Genomic DNA, 20674 nt, shown 5'->3' with positions numbered 1-20674 from the left:
CCCATAGAAAAAAACCAATGGCGTTAAGTCGGGTGACCGGGCGGGCCAGGTTAGGACGTTGCTTCCACGGCCAATCCACCTCTCAGGGTATTGTTCGTCTAGCCAATTTACGAACTTCTAGGCTGAAGTGGGTCCGTCGTGCCGGAAGCACATAGTTCTTCGGGTTTCCAAATCCGTACACAAAGTGAATATCCGCTAAATGAATTTTATTTATTACAGTCAATCAAATTTAAAGATGTTATCTTGCGCATATCTTGTGTGACATATGAAATATGTCATTTTATTGATTTTTTTTTTTTTTTTTTTAATAATATTACGAGCATTGGCAACTTGGCCATCAGCTCAAACATAAAACGAAACAAATTACAATTCCAGCTTATACACAGTACAATGTGATATGAATTTAAAAGTTACATTACATTAGTCTATGTGTAAAGTAATTACAATGCCCAGCTTATACCTAAAATTTAACATTACATTAGACATACATTTTATGGTTATTTCAATCATTTATGAAAAAATTACAGACTGCCAATAGTGTGAATAACAAATTCATAGATTACAGGATATAATTGTTGATATTTCAAAAGGCCCTGTACAGAGTTTGGCAGAACTTGCAAACCTGTATCCATACACATAGCAACAAACAATAGCCTTTGTAAATTAAATGAAGGACAATGGAAAAAAATATGATCAAGATCACATAAATTAAAATTACAATGTGCACAAACAGCAGAATCACTTAGCTCTAATCTGAATAGATGTGCAGCAAAACGACCATGACCAATGCGCAATCTACACATAGTTGTAATAAATCCCCTTTCTACATATTTTCTTTGGTATTCAAACCACGACTTGGTACTAGGTGCCAGGACTATTTCAGCTAGCCATTTCCCTTTGACTTCTTTGGATTTAGACCACGAGTTATTCCACCTTCTAATCATAAGTTCTTTAACAAAAGTTACTAAATCGGATTGAGGTACTTTTAAATCACAAACTTGGATATTTTCCGTAGATTTGGCAAGCTTGTCTACAAGTTCGTTACCAAAAATTCCTGAATGTCCCGGAACCCAGCAAAATTCAACAGTAATATTTCTATTTAATAAAGAACTTAAACAACTTCTTAACTTATAAATCAAATAATTTACAGATCCACTTACACATTTATTTTTAAGTGCTTGTAAAGCGCTCATGGAATCTGATAGAATTAAAAACTTATTCTCATTTATATAATTTTCATGAATGTATTCTAAAGCGTAAATAATGCCTAATACTTCAGCCGAAAATACTGAAAAATAACTACTACATTCGAAAACCTTTCCTATGTTCAAAAAAGAGTCATAAAATGCAAAACTGGTCCTATCTTTAGTTTTAGATCCGTCAGTATATAATTTAACAAAATCAGTCTTATCATCAAGAAACTCCAAAAAGTCATATTTCGATTCAAATTTGACCAGTTCAACCACCACGTCTCGCATAATATCATTGTATTCATGTTCAAAACAGGGAAGCAAATTAGACCAGTAGACTATATCTTGAAATTCAAAGTTTAAATAAGTTATAACATCACTTATGGAAGAAGAATTAGGAAACGCTATTAAATTATAATTTGGAATATTTACATTATTTAAATATCTATAAGTAACATCGTTATCACGACTAACCAACTTAAGACCATACTTGTCAGTGATATAACATCTGCGTACAAATAAAGGAACAATGCCAGCCTCTATTTCCAAAGAATTAATTGGAGATGACATCATAGCTCCAGTAATAATTCGTAGCGCCCTATTTTGGATAATATCTAATTTCCTTAAAAGATGGGTATTCGCATCAGCAAAAAACATACAACCATAATCGAAATGACTTCTAATTGTCGCGATATATATCGTTTTAAGGACCTTAGGATCTGCTCCCCATTTTACTCCAGTTAACGACTTCAATATGTTTAAACCCAATTCGGCTCTTTTAGAAATTGTATCAATATGAGTTTTCCAGGAAAGATCATAATCAAGAAATAGGCCAACGTATTTGACAAAAGACTGAGCAGGAATAACTTTAGAATTGTATAAAATTTGAGGAGAATGTAAGCCATTTTGAGAAAAGAGAATTACAGAAGATTTGGAAACATTAACCTCAAGTTTTAGGAAATTTGTTAATATGTTATGAATATTACGTAGACAACTGTTCATAATAGATTCACCAATTTTTATGTCTTTACAATTTACATATAACACCAAATCATCAGCGTAAAATAAGTGCTTAACAGAAGCCGGAATTTGTTTCATGAAACAAACCAAACTTAGAATGAATATAAGAGGAGATAATACAGAACCTTGAGGAGTACCCTTTGTAGAAACTTTAGAACCTATTAACGAAGATCTAACTTTTAGAGTTATATATCGATTATTAAGAAAATTGAATAACCAACGTAAAATATGTCCAGGAAACCCTAATAAAGACAAACTTTTAATAAGGTATGAGTGATCTATGTTATCAAACGCCCCTTTGATGTCTAAAAAAACCGCCAAAGTATATTGGTTAGAACGAAAATTGTTCTTAACATCCCCAATTAAACAACTTAAGTTATCTATTGTGCTTTTACCTTTTCGAAAACCATATTGAGTACTTGGAATGACTTTGCTATTTTCAGAAAACCACTCTAGTCTATTTTTTAACATGGTTTCAAAAACTTTCGCAAAGCAAGATGTTAAGGAAATAGGCCTATATGACTCAACACAATTAGAATCCTTATAAGGTTTTAGTATCGGAACGACATGTTGCGTTTTCCACGTTGGGGGAATACAATGACTCTGCCACAAATTATTAAATATTTTACACAGTATTTCCTTAGCATGAAGAGGTAAGTTTTTAATCACTTTGTAAGAAATTAAATCAGGACCAGGTGCAGTTTCTTTTTTATTTTCTAATGCAGCTAAAAACTCACTAATAGAAAATGGGTTGACCATCCATTGAGCTTCCGGGCGGCCACGATTCTCAAAGTACTCATTAAGGTCACTATTTGATACATGATTATTGTCAGAAGCAATTTTGTCTAAAAACAATGTCGCATTGTCAGGATTTTGAAAGAAATTGGGGGATGAAGAAACGGAATTAAGTTTTGCATGTTTAAATCTTCGTATATAATCCCAAATTATTTTACTCGATGTCATGCGATTAAAGGAGGAACAAAGATTCAACCAACTCACGCGTTTAATTTCAAATAATGTTCTTTTCTTTAAAGCATCTAGTTTTTTGTATATAATGAAATTTTCCATAGAAGGATATTGTTTGTAAGATCGTAAGGCAATTTTAGCTTGTAACACTACACGGTCACATTCATCATTCCACCACTGGGTAGCTTTTAAGCATTTATTCTTATGATGGTAACATTTTTTAGCAAATGTCATTAATATGTCATGTAAAATACTCAAATACTTTGTATAGTTTTCTAGAGGGTTTTCTACAAATTGAAAAACTTCAAATTTATCATCACATAACTTGTTAAACTTACACCAGTCAATCTTTTTAAAATTTACCTTAGCTAGAGAATTATCATCTTGTTGAGGATTAGATAAGTTATTACTGTTATTAGAATAACATGTAGGAGTGGGCGAGTCAAAAACTACACTAATGAGCAAAGGGAAGTGATTACTACTAAGAAGATCATCAAGAACAGATACCGAACAACTAGAACTAAGAGCTCGGGATGCGAATACCAAATCCAAAACATTACCTTGTTGGCCAAATGGAGCGAAAGTGGTAATAGTGCCATCATTCAAACAAATTAAATCAGAATTCTCCACATAAGCATGAAGAGCTTTACCCCTTCCATCATTGACTCTTGAACTCCAAGATGAGTGATGTGCGTTGAAGTCACCTATTATCAGACGATTATTACTTACAAATTTTGAACACGAATCTTTCAATGAATCTATAGTAAACTTACCATTCGGAGGTGGAGGAGCATATACACATAACATATCTAGAGAAAAATTATTAATGTTAATATTAATTAATATATTTTGAAAATGGTACTGTGATAAAGTGTTGACAATATTGAACTTGTATTTGGAACGAATTGCAATTGCAACACCGCCATGCGGATGGTTAGAGTCTCTTCTAATTACAGTAAACCCGGGCAATTTAATAATTTTGCTCGGGGTCAGCCAAGTTTCATTAAATAGTATGATGTCAACACTCTCGTCACAGCCATGCAAAAAATGTACAAGTTGACCCAGTTTTGGAAATAGACTTCTGGAGTTCCAATGAAGTATTTTTAATTGTTTGATACCCAACCTGTCCATAGTTTAAGTAGTAAAACTTGTTACAAGCACCTCTTTAATCATTTGGGAGGATATTGGCATAGGACCGGAGGAAGAATTTTTGACTTCTTTTTTCTTCATTAATTCTAAAATTGTTTTGGTGATTGCATTAAGAACAATATCAGAATTAATAATGTCAGCAATCATAGCACGTCCGTGAGGTGTTTTAGCAGGAGTTTTTGGAATCTTACTATTTAGATTATTACTGCTATTAGGTGCTACAGCTACTGCAGCTGCAGTTGCATAAGAGAATTTGCCATTTATCTTGTTCTTAATTTGTGCATTTTTTTCTGCCTTAACTGGACAGGTATAAGAAACTGCCGAATGGGGTCCACTACAGTTTGAGCACTTGAAGTCTGCTGGTGTGGTACATTCCTTGTAAAAATGTCCCGCCGAACAAATGGAACATACTTGAGTGCTTTTACAAGCTCCGCTGCCATGTCCGAACTTATAACACCTGAAGCACTGTAGCAAGGGTCTGATGTATTCCTGAACAGGCATCCAGATATGATCGTAGATTACATGGTCGGGTCTAGACGAGGTCATAAATGTAACCAGGACAGTTGGGAGTGGTTTGTATTGCCCATTGTCCTGTTTTTTCGTAAAGCGCTTTACACCAAGAATCATACAACTCGCTTTCAAGTCCTCGAGCAATGTCTCTTCACTTAGATCCACAGGAGCACGAATAATTCCTTGGCACTCTATGCTGTCATATGGGATTGTTGCCTTCCAAGTATTTGCTTGTAGTACTGGTTTGTTTAGCAAAAATGCATTTGCATCTTTGGCACATCCGAAATAAACTTTGACAAAAAAGTTACCCGCCGCCTTTACATATTGCACCCCAGTAATCTCTTTTAATATTCCATTAACTTTGAGGATGTCCATGGGGACTTTATGAGCCAGTTCATTAGAAGCAGATTGTAGCAGTACGGGGTACTCTCTTTTAGTCAAATCTTCATATATGGGGTTGTGGTCTTTGAAGAGACCGCGACGACTTTGTATGTATGTCATTTTTTGCTTACATGATGTGACTTCTGTATCGGAAACATCTTTATTTCTCCTTTTTGTTGTAGTTTTGGCGGCATCTGTTTCCATGGGGGAGGGGCCGCCGCCCGCACCCCCGCGTCCTGGGCTCATTCAATGAATATAATCACAAATTCAATTAACAGCAATTATTGATAATTAATAAGGAAAAATATGTTGGTTTTGTCAATAAAAAAGGACTTTAAACACTATAATTGAAATATTTTCAGTAAATCCGCCTTGTTTTATCGGTTTCCCGCCCTTTCTCATTTTATTGACATCAATTTCGTCATTTTCGTCAAACTATCAGCCAGTTATCGTAAAGGTAAATAGTTTGTACTCTCGTGATTGAGAACAGAACAAAATTTCGGTAGTGAAACCTTTTTGTAGGATATCAAACTTAATTAAGTGAAACTGGCTAATAACCATGTAGTTAGTGCGTCTGCGTGTAAAATTAGTTGGTGGCTACGTCACGCATAAGGGTGTGTTAGAATTGAGATTTTTTTACTTGTGATTTGTTTTAAATAATTAATATCTCTTAAATTAAGGGTTTTTGGACTATGTGTTATATAACTTTATATACTCTAATTAGGCTCTAAAATCGTTGGTTTAAATCTTTCGGGTTATTAAATCCCGCGGTGTATATAACCCTATTACCCTTTGAATGACCTTTTTCACGTTTTCTACAGCAATGCAGTCGACTGCAGCAATTTTGAAGCGCGACATTGCTACCGACTGCATTACTGTGGTAAATGTCAAAATCGAAGTTCCTGTCTGGATTTTGGCGTCCATTAAAAATAAATAATCAAAGGAGGTCATCGATCAAATGGGCCGGAGGACAAGCCATCGTTAACTGGTAGAGAATGCCTTATGGCATTAAGTCCGCCTCTTGTACTATAAGGTTTTTCTTTTGTGCAATAAAGATTAACCACTTTATTCATAAACTTTACGGGCCTGATTTAGTTCAATTATGTTTATCCCTTACTTACAAATACATAAGTTAAAGTGACAGATAAGGACAAACGATTATTACTATTATTAGCTAATTGAGGTTTGTAGCGCGTTTATGAATAACGGGGGTTAAATAAATAAAATAAATACAGATGATGACAGTAATTATATACGCATTTTATTACGGAAAAAGATTTAATATTGGGTGTAAATGAAACGGGAATTGGAAATATAAAATAAAATGATATTATATTATTCATTTCCGTAAGTCAAACCATCATCTTTATTAGAATTGACATAACGCTCAACTTCGCACAAACCGTATGGTTTTTCACTAAGGAGTGATATATTCTCTTTACGCTAAACTTTATGGTGGGTAGACAAGTCTGTATACTTGTTTGGAACTAACTGCCACAGTCTGTCATAGCCATGTCATAGCCTCATAGCTGACATATGTGACGTATAGGAGATACCGCAATGCATGCATGCATTGCGCGTTTTATAGGAGCTTGGCCTGAGGTGTGTTAAGTAAGCGCGCAACGCATACCGATGAAACTGGGTAAGATAGTCATGGGAGAATTAACGGTCGACCGGATCGCGAACTCTCGGCTGTTGAAGCGGAACAATCGTCTGCCGCGAACATTGAAGTGAGACGGAGATATGGAAGTCGATAAAACGTTCTCTACAGTGAATCAGTACCCGCCATTTAGGGTAATTTAAATAGCTTGGATGATTTAATAATGGTTTTATTCCATACAATATTACATATACGTGGGAGATTTTTTGTTGTTACACTAACATGAGAAAGAGATTTGAGAAAGTGAAAAACAAACCCACTGTCCATTTTCTCGAAGCAACGAAAACATTTTCAAAACAAAAATGGTTAATAGTAATTAAATGGATTAATTTACGTGAGAGATTTTTTTGTAGGATATAGTAAATATACAGAGCTTAATTAACATGTAATTGTTATGTACACATAGTTGTTATTTTTATATAAAAAAATATTTTTAATAAAGAAAATTATTGGGAGCTGGTTTTGGTGTCAAGCTGGGAGAAAATATAAATACATAATGAGTATATGTTTGAGAACTGCATATTAAAAAATCTCGAGTGTCGGATTCATGTTTTGATATATTTTTTCTATTTTAATAATAGTTTGGATTTATTAAAACCATGTGACATATTTTGTGGAGATTTTTTTTTAAATATAGTATTTGCAACATAGGTTATCACATCTCAAAAAATCTCTAGTGTGAGAATTCATGTAGAGCTCTCATACATTATGAACTGTGCTGACCCGCCTATAATAAAGTGTTTTTTTTTGTAAAATAAGTCATTTATGAATATTTATGCAATTCTTTATATGAAAATAAATCATTAACGCTAACACAAACAATTTCTTAAAAATAATCATAAGATGCCTAGAGAACCGGGAAGAACCGCGAATCCCGGTTCCGGCTATACCCAGAACCGGGAAATGAAATTCTTGGTACCGGGACCGGTACTGCATGCCCTAATTGTGAGATTTCACTGATTGCGGTCCGGTCGCCTCCTTTCCACGGAGTTGGAGATGAGAGGAGACGTGCGGGAATCGACCGATACCTAGCGTCGGCTCCCGTCTCGGCTCCGGCCCCTCCGCCGGATTAGGTGCCTCGATGGTAGCCGAATATTTCATCCGAGTCGTATATATACATCCCGCGAACTACCCGATCGCCGCATTATAAAGCGTTTGAAAAGAGCACGAGATCACCGCCTTTGTCGTCCCGCTGAGCGTTGAGTTGCGACCACAAGGGGCATCCGGTTCAGGAAGGAGTCGGCCCGGCGCGCCTACATCAAACGACTGCGGAGGATTCCGTCACTTGGACTCACCATCTTATTGATTTTGGCCCCTTGCTGAGCGTTGAGTTGGGCGACCACAAGGGGCATCCGGTTGAGGAAGGAGTCGGCCCGGCGCGCCTAGATCAAACGACTGCGGAGCACTCCGTCACTCGGACTCACCATCTTATTGATTTTGGCCCCTCGCTGAGCGTTGAGTTGAGCGACCACGAGGGGCATCCGGTTGAGGAAGGAGTCGGCCCGGCGCGCCTAGATCAAACGACTGCGGAGGACTCCGTCACTCGGACTCACCATCTTATTGATTCTGGCCCCTCGCTGAGCGTTGAGTTGGGCGACCACGAGGGGCATCCGGTTGAGGAAGGAGTCGGCCCGGCGCGCCCAGACCGGACAGCTGCGGAGGGCCGCGTCGGGACTCGCCAGCGGGTTCAACACGAGGGCGTCGAAGGCCGCTTTTCGTAACTGCGATAAGCATAAGAACTGCGATAGGAAACTTAAAACGCGTTTTTTTAAATTTCCTAATTTCTAACCTTGCGGTTGAAAAAAAAACTTGCAACAATCAAAACAATTTGCATTAAGTACAGCTCTTCTCCAAGTGATCGCATTATTCTTATTTTTATTTCGCTTAAGTTTTAATTTAAGGACATTAACATAATTATTAATGATTGTCGTGTATAGCTCATTAAAATCAAGCATGTTAGTTTTAAGCGTTTTTATTATGTTTTATTTACCCTTTACTTTCATGTGTATTTTTAACTTATATTGTGTTATTAATAATATTACTTGTGTTATATGCCTAGTTTTAAGTCAATCATGTTCCTAATAAATATATTTTACCCATTCCCCAATCATATGTAATCAGATGGCGTAAACTTATTGGTTAAATAAAGGAAAACTGACTCTGCATATAACACCCACGTCTTGAGTAGGCGTGGCCTAAGTGCCTATGGTGGGGCGCGATCGTATAAATACCGCCCCCGCCGTGGATACTTACTCACTCATCTCTACACTACTACAGGCAACATATGCCTTAACATATTAACAATAAATATGTGTTCTTATTAACATACTGACCCGGTAATGGTGGTATTGGAGGTACGGCAAGCGGACTTCGAAGGTATCCTGGCTGGCGCGTTCCTGAGTGCTGTTTCTTCTCTTCTCGCAGAACTACAATTCAACTTCAAAACTACAGTGCTCCAAAATAATTATCAATGACATTGCACTGTCCATTAATTCGTGTCCCTCTCGAATGTCCGCAACACAACAGCCGAGCGGTGTAACAGAGCTAGCATGATGTGACGGTACCTCTTTCTTCAGCGCTGTGAAGAACCTCTTGCAGAGCGCCTGCGCGCGCGCGATGCGCGTCTTCTTGTCTCCCTCGGCCTCGGGCTCCAGCCCCGACATCAGGCGGATGTACCCGAACCCGCGCGCCGTCTGTGCAAAAACATTCAAACGTTCGTTCGAACAGAAGGATAAATAAAAAAGCCTCAGATGACATGTAATTGTCAGCCCTGCCCTAAATATGTAATATACTATTATTATCCAACACATCATACAGTTGCTGAAGAAAATTTACAGGAAGAAGTGGGAAAAAGTTTTTCTTGAACATTTCAACATTATTTCCGTTACTGGTACCTTCTCCTTGATTACTCCTGTGTAGTGCATCCCGGGGCGCCACAGAGACGGCACGCGGCCCAGCTGCTCCACAAAGTGGTTCAGCCAGGGCTCCGAAAACTCCTGACAACAAACAAAACAAACAGAAGTGAAACACAGGACTGTCGAGTAAATACTGTCATTCATTCATTAAAACTAGTATATATATAAACTAGGGAATTTAGGTGGGAAGACTTACACGTGGATGGTGTCCAGTAGCTTGACCTAAATTCCATTCCTTATATAGAGTGTCATCTTACATGACTCTCTGTATATGGATACATTCCTAACCTAATACGGAGGAGAGTCATATTGCATGCCTCTCCTTATAATATGTACTACAATAATATACTATATTACTTATACCTACATTCCAATAATTGTGATTGTTGTAATAATCATACCCCAGGTGCAGAAATGTTTTACACTAGCCATAAAATAGGTAAAACCTGTAAAAACTGATACTATTTCTACATTTCTAAGCACATTTGGAACTATTACTAGCTATTTTTAATTCATAGTTTGGTAATTACTTTACAACAAACAAAAGTTATAATTACACACAGTACCATCTTTACCATAAGGGCACACAGGGCCCGTGCCCAGGGCCCCCGTCCTCAGGGGCAGACAGGACAGACAATAACAGTATATTTGATTACCCATAATTAATAAATAGAAGATCATAGTAGAAAAATGTTAGTTTAATTAGCTTTCTTTACTTTCCAAAAGGGCCCCAAATTCTTATGTGCCCAGGGGCCCCAGCATAGTTTAAGACGGTCCTGAATACACAAAATCAATCCTGCACTAAAAACCCCAGTGTATGATAATCAGAGACTGGAATTATTGTGGCATTTTTGAACGGTCATTGGAAGTTCTCATTTATCGACCTGTGATACCAATACATATCAACACAACGTAGAATACAAAATATGAAATGTGTTAAAATGTTCCATATTTATCTATTTATAATTAAAAAACATTCACAGAAAGCTTTGTGTTATATTGCATCAATGTTTCTTTAACTTACTTCATCCTGCGCCGGTTTCTCGCATATTGTCGGTTCAGGCGACCGCTCCTCCGACCCAGAAGACAGCACCACCTGCTCATAAGAGCCCTGATCTGACACGCGGGTCGACTCCGTCTGTCCAGTAGGCTTCGAGCATTCCATCGGCTCGACAGCGCTCTTTGCTTGCTCGCCCGCTCTCGTCTGCTCGCGAGAGCATGCTGCCTGCTCGGAGGTTACCTCTGCTTGCTCCATGACTATAGTAATCACTCACTACCCTCCATTAAACAATGGTTGTTGATGTTTTGAAACATCGTGATAGTTACACTTTGCACAGCACCTACACACAGCTAATCATTGCTCAGTTATTGAACCATTCTGTAACACATAGAAAATATATTTTGCTAGAAATAAAACATATCTTATACGTTGATTAAGCTATTTATTAAGGATATTTTAGAAAGCGCTTGTGTAGCTCAAAAATAGCAAGGAGATCGAAATTGAGCTGTCAGTCAAGTCAACTTTGACCATGAAGTTATATTTTTTAAACTGGAGCGAGTTGTCACTTTTTTTGCCATACTAATTTGAACCTTATCACCGAGACAGAAAGTTGTTCGTACCAGACTAGAGAAAATGGTCCACTTGAGATAGAAAAACCCGAGCCCTGTGTCTCACTCGCACATGTTGCCAATGTTAAAAAGATACCATTGTGGTAGAAATTATATCAATAAACTACTGAATTTAATTACCTTCTTATACAATTTTAGTGCTATATTCAGACTACAGTTCTGATATCTTTTAAGTAATTTGTAAATAATTATGATGCCAATATTATTAACTGATTAAACCAAGCGCATACACGGCAAAAAAAAACTAAATGTTAGTATGGTAGAATTTGTAGTAACTTTAAATATTAATTGGTATCCCCAACTTGATGACATTTCTTCAAAACACGTGAATGCGAAATTTCTTAAAAATTGTGAAGAAATGTTGTGTTAAAGGTTGTTGGAGTGAAATAATTGCTAATTGTGGAATATTGTTTCACAAGAAAGCCACAATTATTACATTTTACTATAAAAATACAAGACAACATTGTCAAACTCATTAGGGTGACTATGATGTCGGCACGTTTTGAATCGGTCTCACAGAATTCTTATTATTAACGTAGGTAATGTAAAAGTAAGTTTAACATAATAGGTACCTTATGTCTTTATTTCGGCATGTTTAATTTAAGATTTGTTGTAGAATAATTGAAGGGATGTTTACAAAAACAACATAACTGCTTAGACCGGTTGACACTTTTTTAAGAACATTGTTAATCGTTTCAGGTGTCAACCAGTGTAGTCAGGTATGTTGTTTTTGTAAACATCCCTTCAATTGCCAAAATTTAAAACCAAAGTGCTTAACTCCTTAAACATTACAGACTCTCATTTATACATAATATTTTGTTAGGTGTGTCAAATTGATATATGACATCGATTCTTTATAGGTAGGACACATTTCCGTCAATAGAAAAAAGGCACCAACTTTAAAAAAAAGTCATATTTGCTAAACAGATCTTCAGTGACGCTTACACTTAAAAAAAGCTGAAGTGGACAAAAGGGAAGCCTACCTTTATGAACATACCATGAGTGAGTGCGAAAGAGGCCGACTACAAATGAAAAAAAACCTGACCACTTAAAATTTCACTTTATTTAGAAAATGACACACCCTACTGATATATTCCATGTTATCCTAATATCCCACATACAGATGTCTTATGGTCACCCTAATTAGAACGAGATGCAGGGCTCTAGTTTGACTTCTCATGTGGACACACTTTTTGGTCAATGTACTCGATCCAGTTTATTAACTCTAAATCCGTGACTTTGACATGTAGACACGCGGAGCTGTTTAAAGTAATTGTTAAAGCTTCTAAACGTTAACTTTTGCGATACATATGCTGTATGAATGTTTCCATTTTGAATTGTTGTATAACGTGTATAACGTAAAATATAGGTGCTTAATATAATATGATAAACAAAATAGAGCGTAACGTGGAGTCTTGTAAGTTCGCACTTCGCGCCTCCTTTGATGTGGGCCAAAAAATTGTATATGGATGAAAATATTAATTTTTATAAGCAAAACAAATGCAATCATGCAAGTGCTTTTTTTATTCTTTTTCCAAATATTGTTCGGATATACTAGTTTTTATCACGTGGACTTAAACAGCGCCTAGAATTGTCAGTGTCAAAAATGACAGGATAAATAAATAAGTTTTCGCTTCCATTTTCGTGGTGTTATTTTTACTTCTTTTTGTTTATTTTGTGTTTATTTTTAAATAATCTGTTTTCACGCGCAACTGTTTGTTATATTCGTACTATTTCATATTTGCGTTTGCAAGTTACACAATTATAAACAATCTTTACACAGCTGTTTTTTAGGTTTTATTTATTTACACATTTCTAAAACATGTAAACTAGCCATGTATTCCTTGTATGTTAGTCAACAAATCCATCTGCGCGTATCTATGAGGTTTACCGAGTGGTAGTGGTAGTAAAGTGGATGATAATGAGTGTCCGGCTTAGACACAATACCATGGAGCAAGCAAGCAGTTCTTATTCGTCGGACCAGGTTGGTAGGCGAAAGTTTTTTAGACATAATACTTAATAGTCCATTGCATTTAAGAATATTGATACATTGATTGTTAATATAATAAAAATAATAAGAAAACAAAAAGATAATCCATATCACATGTTAATATAATATTTTAAATGACAACAATTACCTTTGTACTTACTTGGTAATTGCTAAAAATATGTAAATTATGCCTGTGTCACAATAACAATTAAAGAAATATACAGAACAAATGTAAATTGCCGCATTGAAATATTGTAAAAGTATGAATAACAACAACACTTGGCTGGCTGTAGAGTGGTGTCCAACTGAAGCTTCCATTCCAGCAGGATGTGGGACCGTGCACGTTGGAGGGTCTGCCATCTTGTGGCCTGAATCGGAAACATAAACATGTAGTACATTGCCAAAGCAAGTGCTACCATTCTCATACGTTTTCTTATGCATAGTACGTTCTACCATCATGTGGGCTACATCGGAAGCATATACTTCACATTTACGACTTGCACCATAAATCTGTGCTGCCCCCTATTAGTACATTGCACGCCCCAAATAATTTTTCGGCACAAGGCCAAAAATCTGCCCAAAACCAGAGTAAAGTTAGCTAAAGATTGCTTTAAAGTTGTATAAAAAAATAGTTGATATGTTTTTTAGAACTGTGCCGAGCTGGAGCTGATGCGTCTCGTGATAAATTGCATACGGCAGTCTGTGTCGGTGAGCGCCGCGCCGGGACCCGAGCTTGCGGCGACTGTGTGTCAGGTTGTAGCGCTACAGGCGCGGCAGCGGTACCAGGCTGTGTACAAGTTGTGGTGGGTTGAGTTTTTTATTTAGTTTAGAGCAGGGATGTTGCGGATGCGGATGCGGATTTTTAAAGGCTCACATCCGCGGATGCGGATGCGGATGCGGATGTCAAGATAGTACCATAAAAAACGTCAAATATTACGTTTTAGTAATTTTTATTTCAAAAAACCGGCCAAGTGCGAGTCGGACTCGCGTTCCAAGGGTTCCGTACATTAAGTCCCACTCACGCTTGACTGCTCATTTCTAATAGGTTTTTTGGTTAATGATTAAATTACCTAGCAGTCTAGCACTTACGCTGATGCTAAGACGTTCCTGTACCCACCTGTTCCACATCCGCATCCGCATTAAATCCGCATCGATTTTATGCGGATTCGGATGTTGAAAATAATGCGGAAGTTCCGCGGTTGCGGATGCGGATGCGGATATTCGCAACATCCCTGGTTTAGAGTCGCATGAACCCGATGCTAAAAAGCCGGTACTAAAAATAAATTACACAGTGGCAAATCGTTTTGACTATTCGAAAAAAGAAAATGATTTCATGCTTTTATTTTTCAGAAGTTAAGTAAAGTTCAAGGATTTGTCTGTAAAACAATTGGTAAATGTACAAAAAACAGGTCAAAAAAATTCTAAACATTATTAAGTTTACCCTTTAAAGGCATATTGCAAATTACACCATGCCGAAGTGTGCCCGCGATTCGCAGGAGGGATCTGCGAGGGGCGTCGCTGCGTAAACTGCGCGCTCACCTCGCCCGGGGCGACGTGTCGGCGACTCACCAGCGACTGTCCACCCTCGAGTGGGCCGTTGTGGACCTGTTGCTACTCTACGACTCTTCGATCAATGTGGTGAGACAGATGTTATTCTCATATGACACACGGGCTAGCACGGGTAGCGGATGTGTTGTTTGAAATGTAGCTTTTTATCAATCATGACTCCTAAGTATTTTATAGCTTCAACACGTGAAACAGTGTGTCTGAGAACTATTAGGGGTATATCAGTGTCAGGTGGGTCCTTGCAAGTACGCTATTAAAACTTAGCAGATTGTTATTCACCATGCCATGTTGAAAAAGTTGTACCATAGAAAGTTATCGTCTGCGTAGTTAATAATATCAGAGTTTTGTATTTGGAGTGTGGATAAGTCGTTAGGGTAATACTAAAAATAGGTTGGAACTCAAGATACTACCCTGCGGGACTCCAAATGATTTATCAGTTGAGTCTCTGCTGGGTCCTCCTAGTCTGACACACTGCATTATATCTGTAAGGTAACTTCGAAACTATTCGAGGGGCGGGCCTGGCCTGGAATCCCATTTAGCTTTAGTTTTGACAGGAATTAAGACTGTGTCATAGGTTTTTACCGAATCTACAATCATCTTACTAAAATTGCAGTTGGATTATGTACTTATATTAGAGAACTGACTGTACAATAGGTATCTTATCTTATCTTATTGTTTTCGGGGGCCCTTGCGGATACACTTCGACCCATAGGGATCTTTTGTGCAATTACCCCCTAGAGAATCTGTCAATCTGTCAACTACTCAAGAGCTTTTTCCACAATATCCATGTGTCGGATGATGCAGCTCATGGGTAGCGTTTTAAAGTTCTTTGGTTCCAGATATCCTGCTCCAAAGTCCTTCATTCTTTGTCTGGCGAGGGCGTGACATTCACACATTAAGTGTTTCATTGTCTCTTCCTCTTCGCCACACATACGACAATCGGTGTTGCCAGAGTGTCCCATCTTGGCCAGAATTCCTTTGACCATTTATACCATAGGTATAATATAGATTAGATTTAGATTTATTTATTTCATAATATGAAATTACATAAACTATTTTAAGCTAATCTATACGAATTTATATTATGTTCGTCAACTATTTATTATATACTACAAATGTCAATACAGATAAAAATCCCATTTGTTGTGTGTACCTACAGGTGAGTTTCTTCCACCCGGCGCAGCTGGCGGCGCTGGAGCGCACCTTCTCCCTGGTGCAGGTGCTGCAGCTGGAGCCGGAGCGCGGGCGGCGAGTGTCTCCGGACCGGTGGACGAGGGCCGCGGACCGCTACTGCAACAAGTAAGTGCGAGTCAGTTTCTTCCACCCCGCGCAGCTGGCGGCGCTGGAGCGCACCTTCTCCCTGGTGCAGGTGCTGCAGCTGGAGCCGGAGCGCGGGCGGCGAGTGTCTCCGGACCGGTGGACGAGGGCCGCGGACCGCTACTGCAACAAGTAAGTGCGAGTCAGTTTCTTCCACCCCGCGCAGCTGGCGGCGCTGGAGCGCACCTTCTCCCTGGTGCAGGTGCTGCAGCTGGAGCCGGAGCGCGGGCGGCGAGTGTCTCCGGACCGGTGGACGAGGGCCGCGGACCGCTACTGCAACAAGTAAGTGCGAGTCAGTTTCTTCCACCCCGCGCAGCTGGCGGCGCTGGAGCGCACCTTCTCCCTGGTGCAGGTGCTGCAGCTGGAGCCGGAGCGCGGGCGGCGAGTGTCTCCGGACCGGTGGACGAGGGCCGCGGACCGCTACTGCAACAAGTAAGTGCGAGTCAGTTTCTTCCACCCCGCGCAGCTGGCGGCGCTGGAGCGCACCTTCTCCCTGGTGCAGGTGCTGCAGCTGGAGCCGGAGCGCGGGCGGCGAGTGTCTCCGGACCGGTGGACGAGGGCCGCGGACCGCTACTGCAACAAGTAAGTGCGAGTCAGTTTCTTCCACCCCGCGCAGCTGGCGGCGCTGGAGCGCACCTTCTCCCTGGTGCAGGTGCTGCAGCTGGAGCCGGAGCGCGGGCGGCGAGTGTCTCCGGACCGGTGGACGAGGGCCGCGGACCGCTACTGCAACAAGTAAGTGCGAGTCAGTTTCTTCCACCCCGCGCAGCTGGCGGCGCTGGAGCGCACCTTCTCCCTGGTGCAGGTGCTGCAGCTGGAGCCGGAGCGCGGGCGGCGAGTGTCTCCGGACCGGTGGACGAGGGCCGCGGACCGCTACTGCAACAAGTAAGTGCGAGTCAGTTTCTTCCACCCCGCGCAGCTGGCGGCGCTGGAGCGCACCTTCTCCCTGGTGCAGGTGCTGCAGCTGGAGCCGGAGCGCGGGCGGCGAGTGTCTCCGGACCGGTGGACGAGGGCCGCGGACCGCTACTGCAACAAGTAAGTGCGAGTCAGTTTCTTCCACCCCGCGCAGCTGGCGGCGCTGGAGCGCACCTTCTCCCTGGTGCAGGTGCTGCAGCTGGAGCCGGAGCGCGGGCGGCGAGTGTCTCCGGACCGGTGGACGAGGGCCGCGGACCGCTACTGCAACAAGTAAGTGCGAGTCAGTTTCTTCCACCCCGCGCAGCTGGCGGCGCTGGAGCGCACCTTCTCCCTGGTGCAGGTGCTGCAGCTGGAGCCGGAGCGCGGGCGGCGAGTGTCTCCGGACCGGTGGACGAGGGCCGCGGACCGCTACTGCAACAAGTAAGTGCGAGTCAGTTTCTTCCACCCCGCGCAGCTGGCGGCGCTGGAGCGCACCTTCTCCCTGGTGCAGGTGCTGCAGCTGGAGCCGGAGCGCGGGCGGCGAGTGTCTCCGGACCGGTGGACGAGGGCCGCGGACCGCTACTGCAACAAGTAAGTGCGAGTCAGTTTCTTCCACCCCGCGCAGCTGGCGGCGCTGGAGCGCACCTTCTCCCTGGTGCAGGTGCTGCAGCTGGAGCCGGAGCGCGGGCGGCGAGTGTCTCCGGACCGGTGGACGAGGGCCGCGGACCGCTACTGCAACAAGTAAGTGCGAGTCGGACTCGCGCACTAAGGGTTACGTGCCATTACGCGAAAAACGGCAATTTCGTGTGTACTCTAAGTACCTACTTGTTTTTTTATTTTTTTATTTTATTTATTTAGAAACCAACAGTCTCGTAATGCTACATTGGATACAATAGCATTTAGTAATATTGTAGACTTACAGTTTCCTTAATTGGATTATACAGGGTGGATTTTCTTTTTGGGTCAGTGAGGGCAGCTACCAGATCCCGTGCTGCTACGAGAAAACGGTCTTAGAAGACCTTCCCTCGATTTCAAATTAATGAAGATTGGCTTTTACAGATTTTGGAAAAAACATACAGGGTGCTAGAAAAAGGTCATTTTTGACAAACTTTTTTTTTGATGCCAATCGATCCCATTCCTATTAAGGATCAAAAGCTTGTATGGAAGCAAAAAATATTTTCCGGCTAGAAAAGCCACAAATCGAGGAAAACTTTTCCCATACAATTTGTATGAAAATGAAAACTTTTATTTTTCACATGCTATTTTCGTATGCCAATCGATTCCATTCCTATCCAGTATCAATAGTTTCCTAGGGGTCAACTTACGGTAATGTACTAAAAAGCCACAAATTAAAGAAAACTTTTTCCATGCATTTACTATGGACAAAACGTGAAATTTAATTCACAGTTTTCTATCTGGCCAATCAGTCCTGTTACATTTAAGAACCATAATACTGTATGAAGACATTGCTGTAGGACTGATGGGCGAGGTAGAAAATTGTGAATAAAATTTCACATTTTCTCCATAGTAAATGTATGGAGATAGTTTTTATTAATTTGTGGCTTTTTAGTACTTTATCGTAAGTTGACCCCTAGGAAACTATTGATACTGGATAGGAATGGAATCGATTGGCATACAAAAATAGCATGTGAAAAATAAATTTTTATTTTCATACAAATTGTATGGGAAAAGTTTTCCTCGATTTGTGGCTTTTCTAGCCGGAAATTTTTTTTTGCTTCCATACAAGCTTTTGATCCTCAATGGGAATGGGATCGATTGGCATCAAAAAAAAAGTTTGACAAAAATGACCTTTTTCTCGCACCCTGTATGTTTTTTCCAAAATCTGTAAAAGCCAATCTTCATTAATTTGAAATCGAAGGAAGGTCTTCTAAGACCGTTTTCTCGTAGCAGCACGGGATCTGGTAGCTGCCCTCACTGACCCAAAAAGAAAATCCACCCTGTATAAACCTGAACATTAAAATATGAAAATACATAAGAATTATGAATTATCTATATAAATCAAACATACTTAAACGGTGTATTAATGAACAGTGCCAGAAAACTTGAAAGTTAACAATTATAATGCCTGTACGGGTCGTACATCTGAGTTGATATGATTCTTGATGGTTGATTGCAATCTTGATGGAAACACTGATATCGGTATATGTATTTATTGATAACCAAGGTATATAAGTAAGTACTAGCTAGGAGCACGTATAAACGTAAACTAATTCATAAATCGATGTATGGCGTAATCGCAAATACAGCAATTATTATAAAGTCATTGTATTTAATGCTGACGCGAGAAATGTGCGATGCTTGCATTGTACATATTCCCGGCCAGGAGATGAGAAGTTGATAAGAATGATAAGAGATGCTAAGAAAATATTTTTATATAAAACTGATTGTTATAGTGAGATAATTTGAAACTGAATCAAATGACATTTAAGTTGAATTAAATTATTTGATAGAAGTAAATCCCCTAAACATAGAAGTAGAGTTGAGCGCAGTTGCCGCGACGCGATGATCTTGTCTCTCAGGGGGTTGTCCACTGTGGTTGTGCTCGGTCGCTGATGGGATGGAGCTGCGCGATGTGGATGACATCGAGGTTGGTCTGCGACCGCTCTCCCGGGGGGCGGCGGCGGCGGCGGCGTACGAAGGGGTGAGGCGCGCGACGAGTTGGCGGCGTCGAATGCAGCGGCGCACGTACAGCGCTGCTAACACGATGACAATGCCCATGACCACGTAGATTACTGTGTAGTGATGCACGTCGTGGTAGTTGATTCTGTCTGATAGCGCTCCGTCGTTCTTCATGTGTTCGATTTGGTCTTTGATGACCTTGAAATATTTGTCATTGCTGTCAAGAGCATTTGATTCGCCTTGTAGGACTGGTACTGTTAGGTTTATAACGTTGTTTATGGAGGGCACGTCGAACTTAACAACGGTTGCTTGTGTTTTGATGTCGTTCGAAAGTTTCTTCTGTGGAAATATGGTAAAGGCGTCTCCATTTAACACGCACTCTGTTTGAAGGGTTATGATTCCTGCCTTATTTAGATGCTCGGCCTTGACCTCCTGTCCGCATATGATTCTCGCAGTACATTCGTCACAACAAAAGAATAGGTATGTATTCATAGTGCTTAGTTCCGTCCATATGTTGTGGCAAGTGTCAGAGTCAGCTGAGCACTCGTTTGAAATTTGATCGGCAATGCAAAGGTGTGAGTCAGACTTCAGTTGATAAATTGGACCTTGTAGCGTACAAATAAGAGTATTAGAATCGTAGTGCGAGCATTTATTTACGGTTTCATCCAACATAGGTATATACGATTCTTTTTTGATATTTATAGCCACTTGATCTGCTATAGGTCGTATTTTGATCATATTTTTTCCAACTTGACGTGGAATTGATATTAATCTGAAGAGTTCGTACATATCTTGAAATACTAAGGGAATCTTGATTTCGAAGATAAGGTACTGGCGGGTCATTTTTGTT

General features: G+C 40.2%; 3 protein-coding genes across 3 annotated transcripts; 1 reads left to right on the top strand and 2 right to left on the bottom strand.

Moving 5' to 3' along the window:
* Window positions 1-502: 502 nt before the first annotated feature.
* Window positions 503-1661, bottom strand: LOC134659120 (uncharacterized). Its single transcript, XM_063514731.1, has one exon. It carries the CDS (start codon window positions 1476-1478, stop codon window positions 522-524), a length of 957 nt encoding a protein of 318 aa, XP_063370801.1. The 5' UTR covers window positions 1479-1661; the 3' UTR covers window positions 503-521.
* A 2446-nt stretch (window positions 1662-4107) lies between these two features.
* On the bottom strand, window positions 4108-5483 carry LOC134659119 (uncharacterized). The gene has a single exon (XM_063514730.1). It carries the CDS (start codon window positions 5460-5462, stop codon window positions 4311-4313), a length of 1152 nt encoding a protein of 383 aa, XP_063370800.1. The 5' UTR covers window positions 5463-5483; the 3' UTR covers window positions 4108-4310.
* Window positions 5484-13368: 7885 nt separating this feature from the next.
* LOC134659100 (uncharacterized) lies at window positions 13369-16279 on the top strand. Its single transcript, XM_063514707.1, has 4 exons — window positions 13369-13404; window positions 14059-14213; window positions 14907-15048; window positions 16136-16279. Exons 1-4 carry the CDS (start codon window positions 13369-13371, stop codon window positions 16277-16279), a joined length of 477 nt encoding a protein of 158 aa, XP_063370777.1.
* The last annotated feature ends 4395 nt before the right edge of the window (window positions 16280-20674 follow it).

The sequence above is a fragment of the Cydia amplana genome, chromosome 24 (genome assembly GCF_948474715.1).
Source record: "Cydia amplana chromosome 24, ilCydAmpl1.1, whole genome shotgun sequence".
NCBI classification, from domain to species: Eukaryota; Metazoa; Arthropoda; class Insecta; order Lepidoptera; family Tortricidae; genus Cydia; species Cydia amplana.
The sequence above is the reverse complement of the archived record's forward strand: the minus strand, read 5'-3'. Positions and strand labels throughout refer to the sequence as shown.

What these genes read in the sequence shown, in the direction of transcription:
- LOC134659120 (XM_063514731.1), bottom strand. Translation starts at nt 1,478, where the DNA reads ATGCGAGACGTGGTGGTTGAACTGGTCAAATTTGAATCGAAATATGAC.
- LOC134659119 (XM_063514730.1), bottom strand. Translation starts at nt 5,462, where the DNA reads ATGAGCCCAGGACGCGGGGGTGCGGGCGGCGGCCCCTCCCCCATGGAA.
- LOC134659100 (XM_063514707.1), top strand. Translation starts at nt 13,369, where the DNA reads ATGGAGCAAGCAAGCAGTTCTTATTCGTCGGACCAG. An exon ending in GTTCTTATTCGTCGGACCAG is followed by an intron (nt 13,405 to 14,058) that starts GTTGGTAGGCGA and finishes TATGTTTTTTAG; the next exon opens with AACTGTGCCGAGCTGGAGCT. An exon ending in CAGGCTGTGTACAAGTTGTG is followed by an intron (nt 14,214 to 14,906) that starts GTGGGTTGAGTT and finishes CGCGATTCGCAG; the next exon opens with GAGGGATCTGCGAGGGGCGT.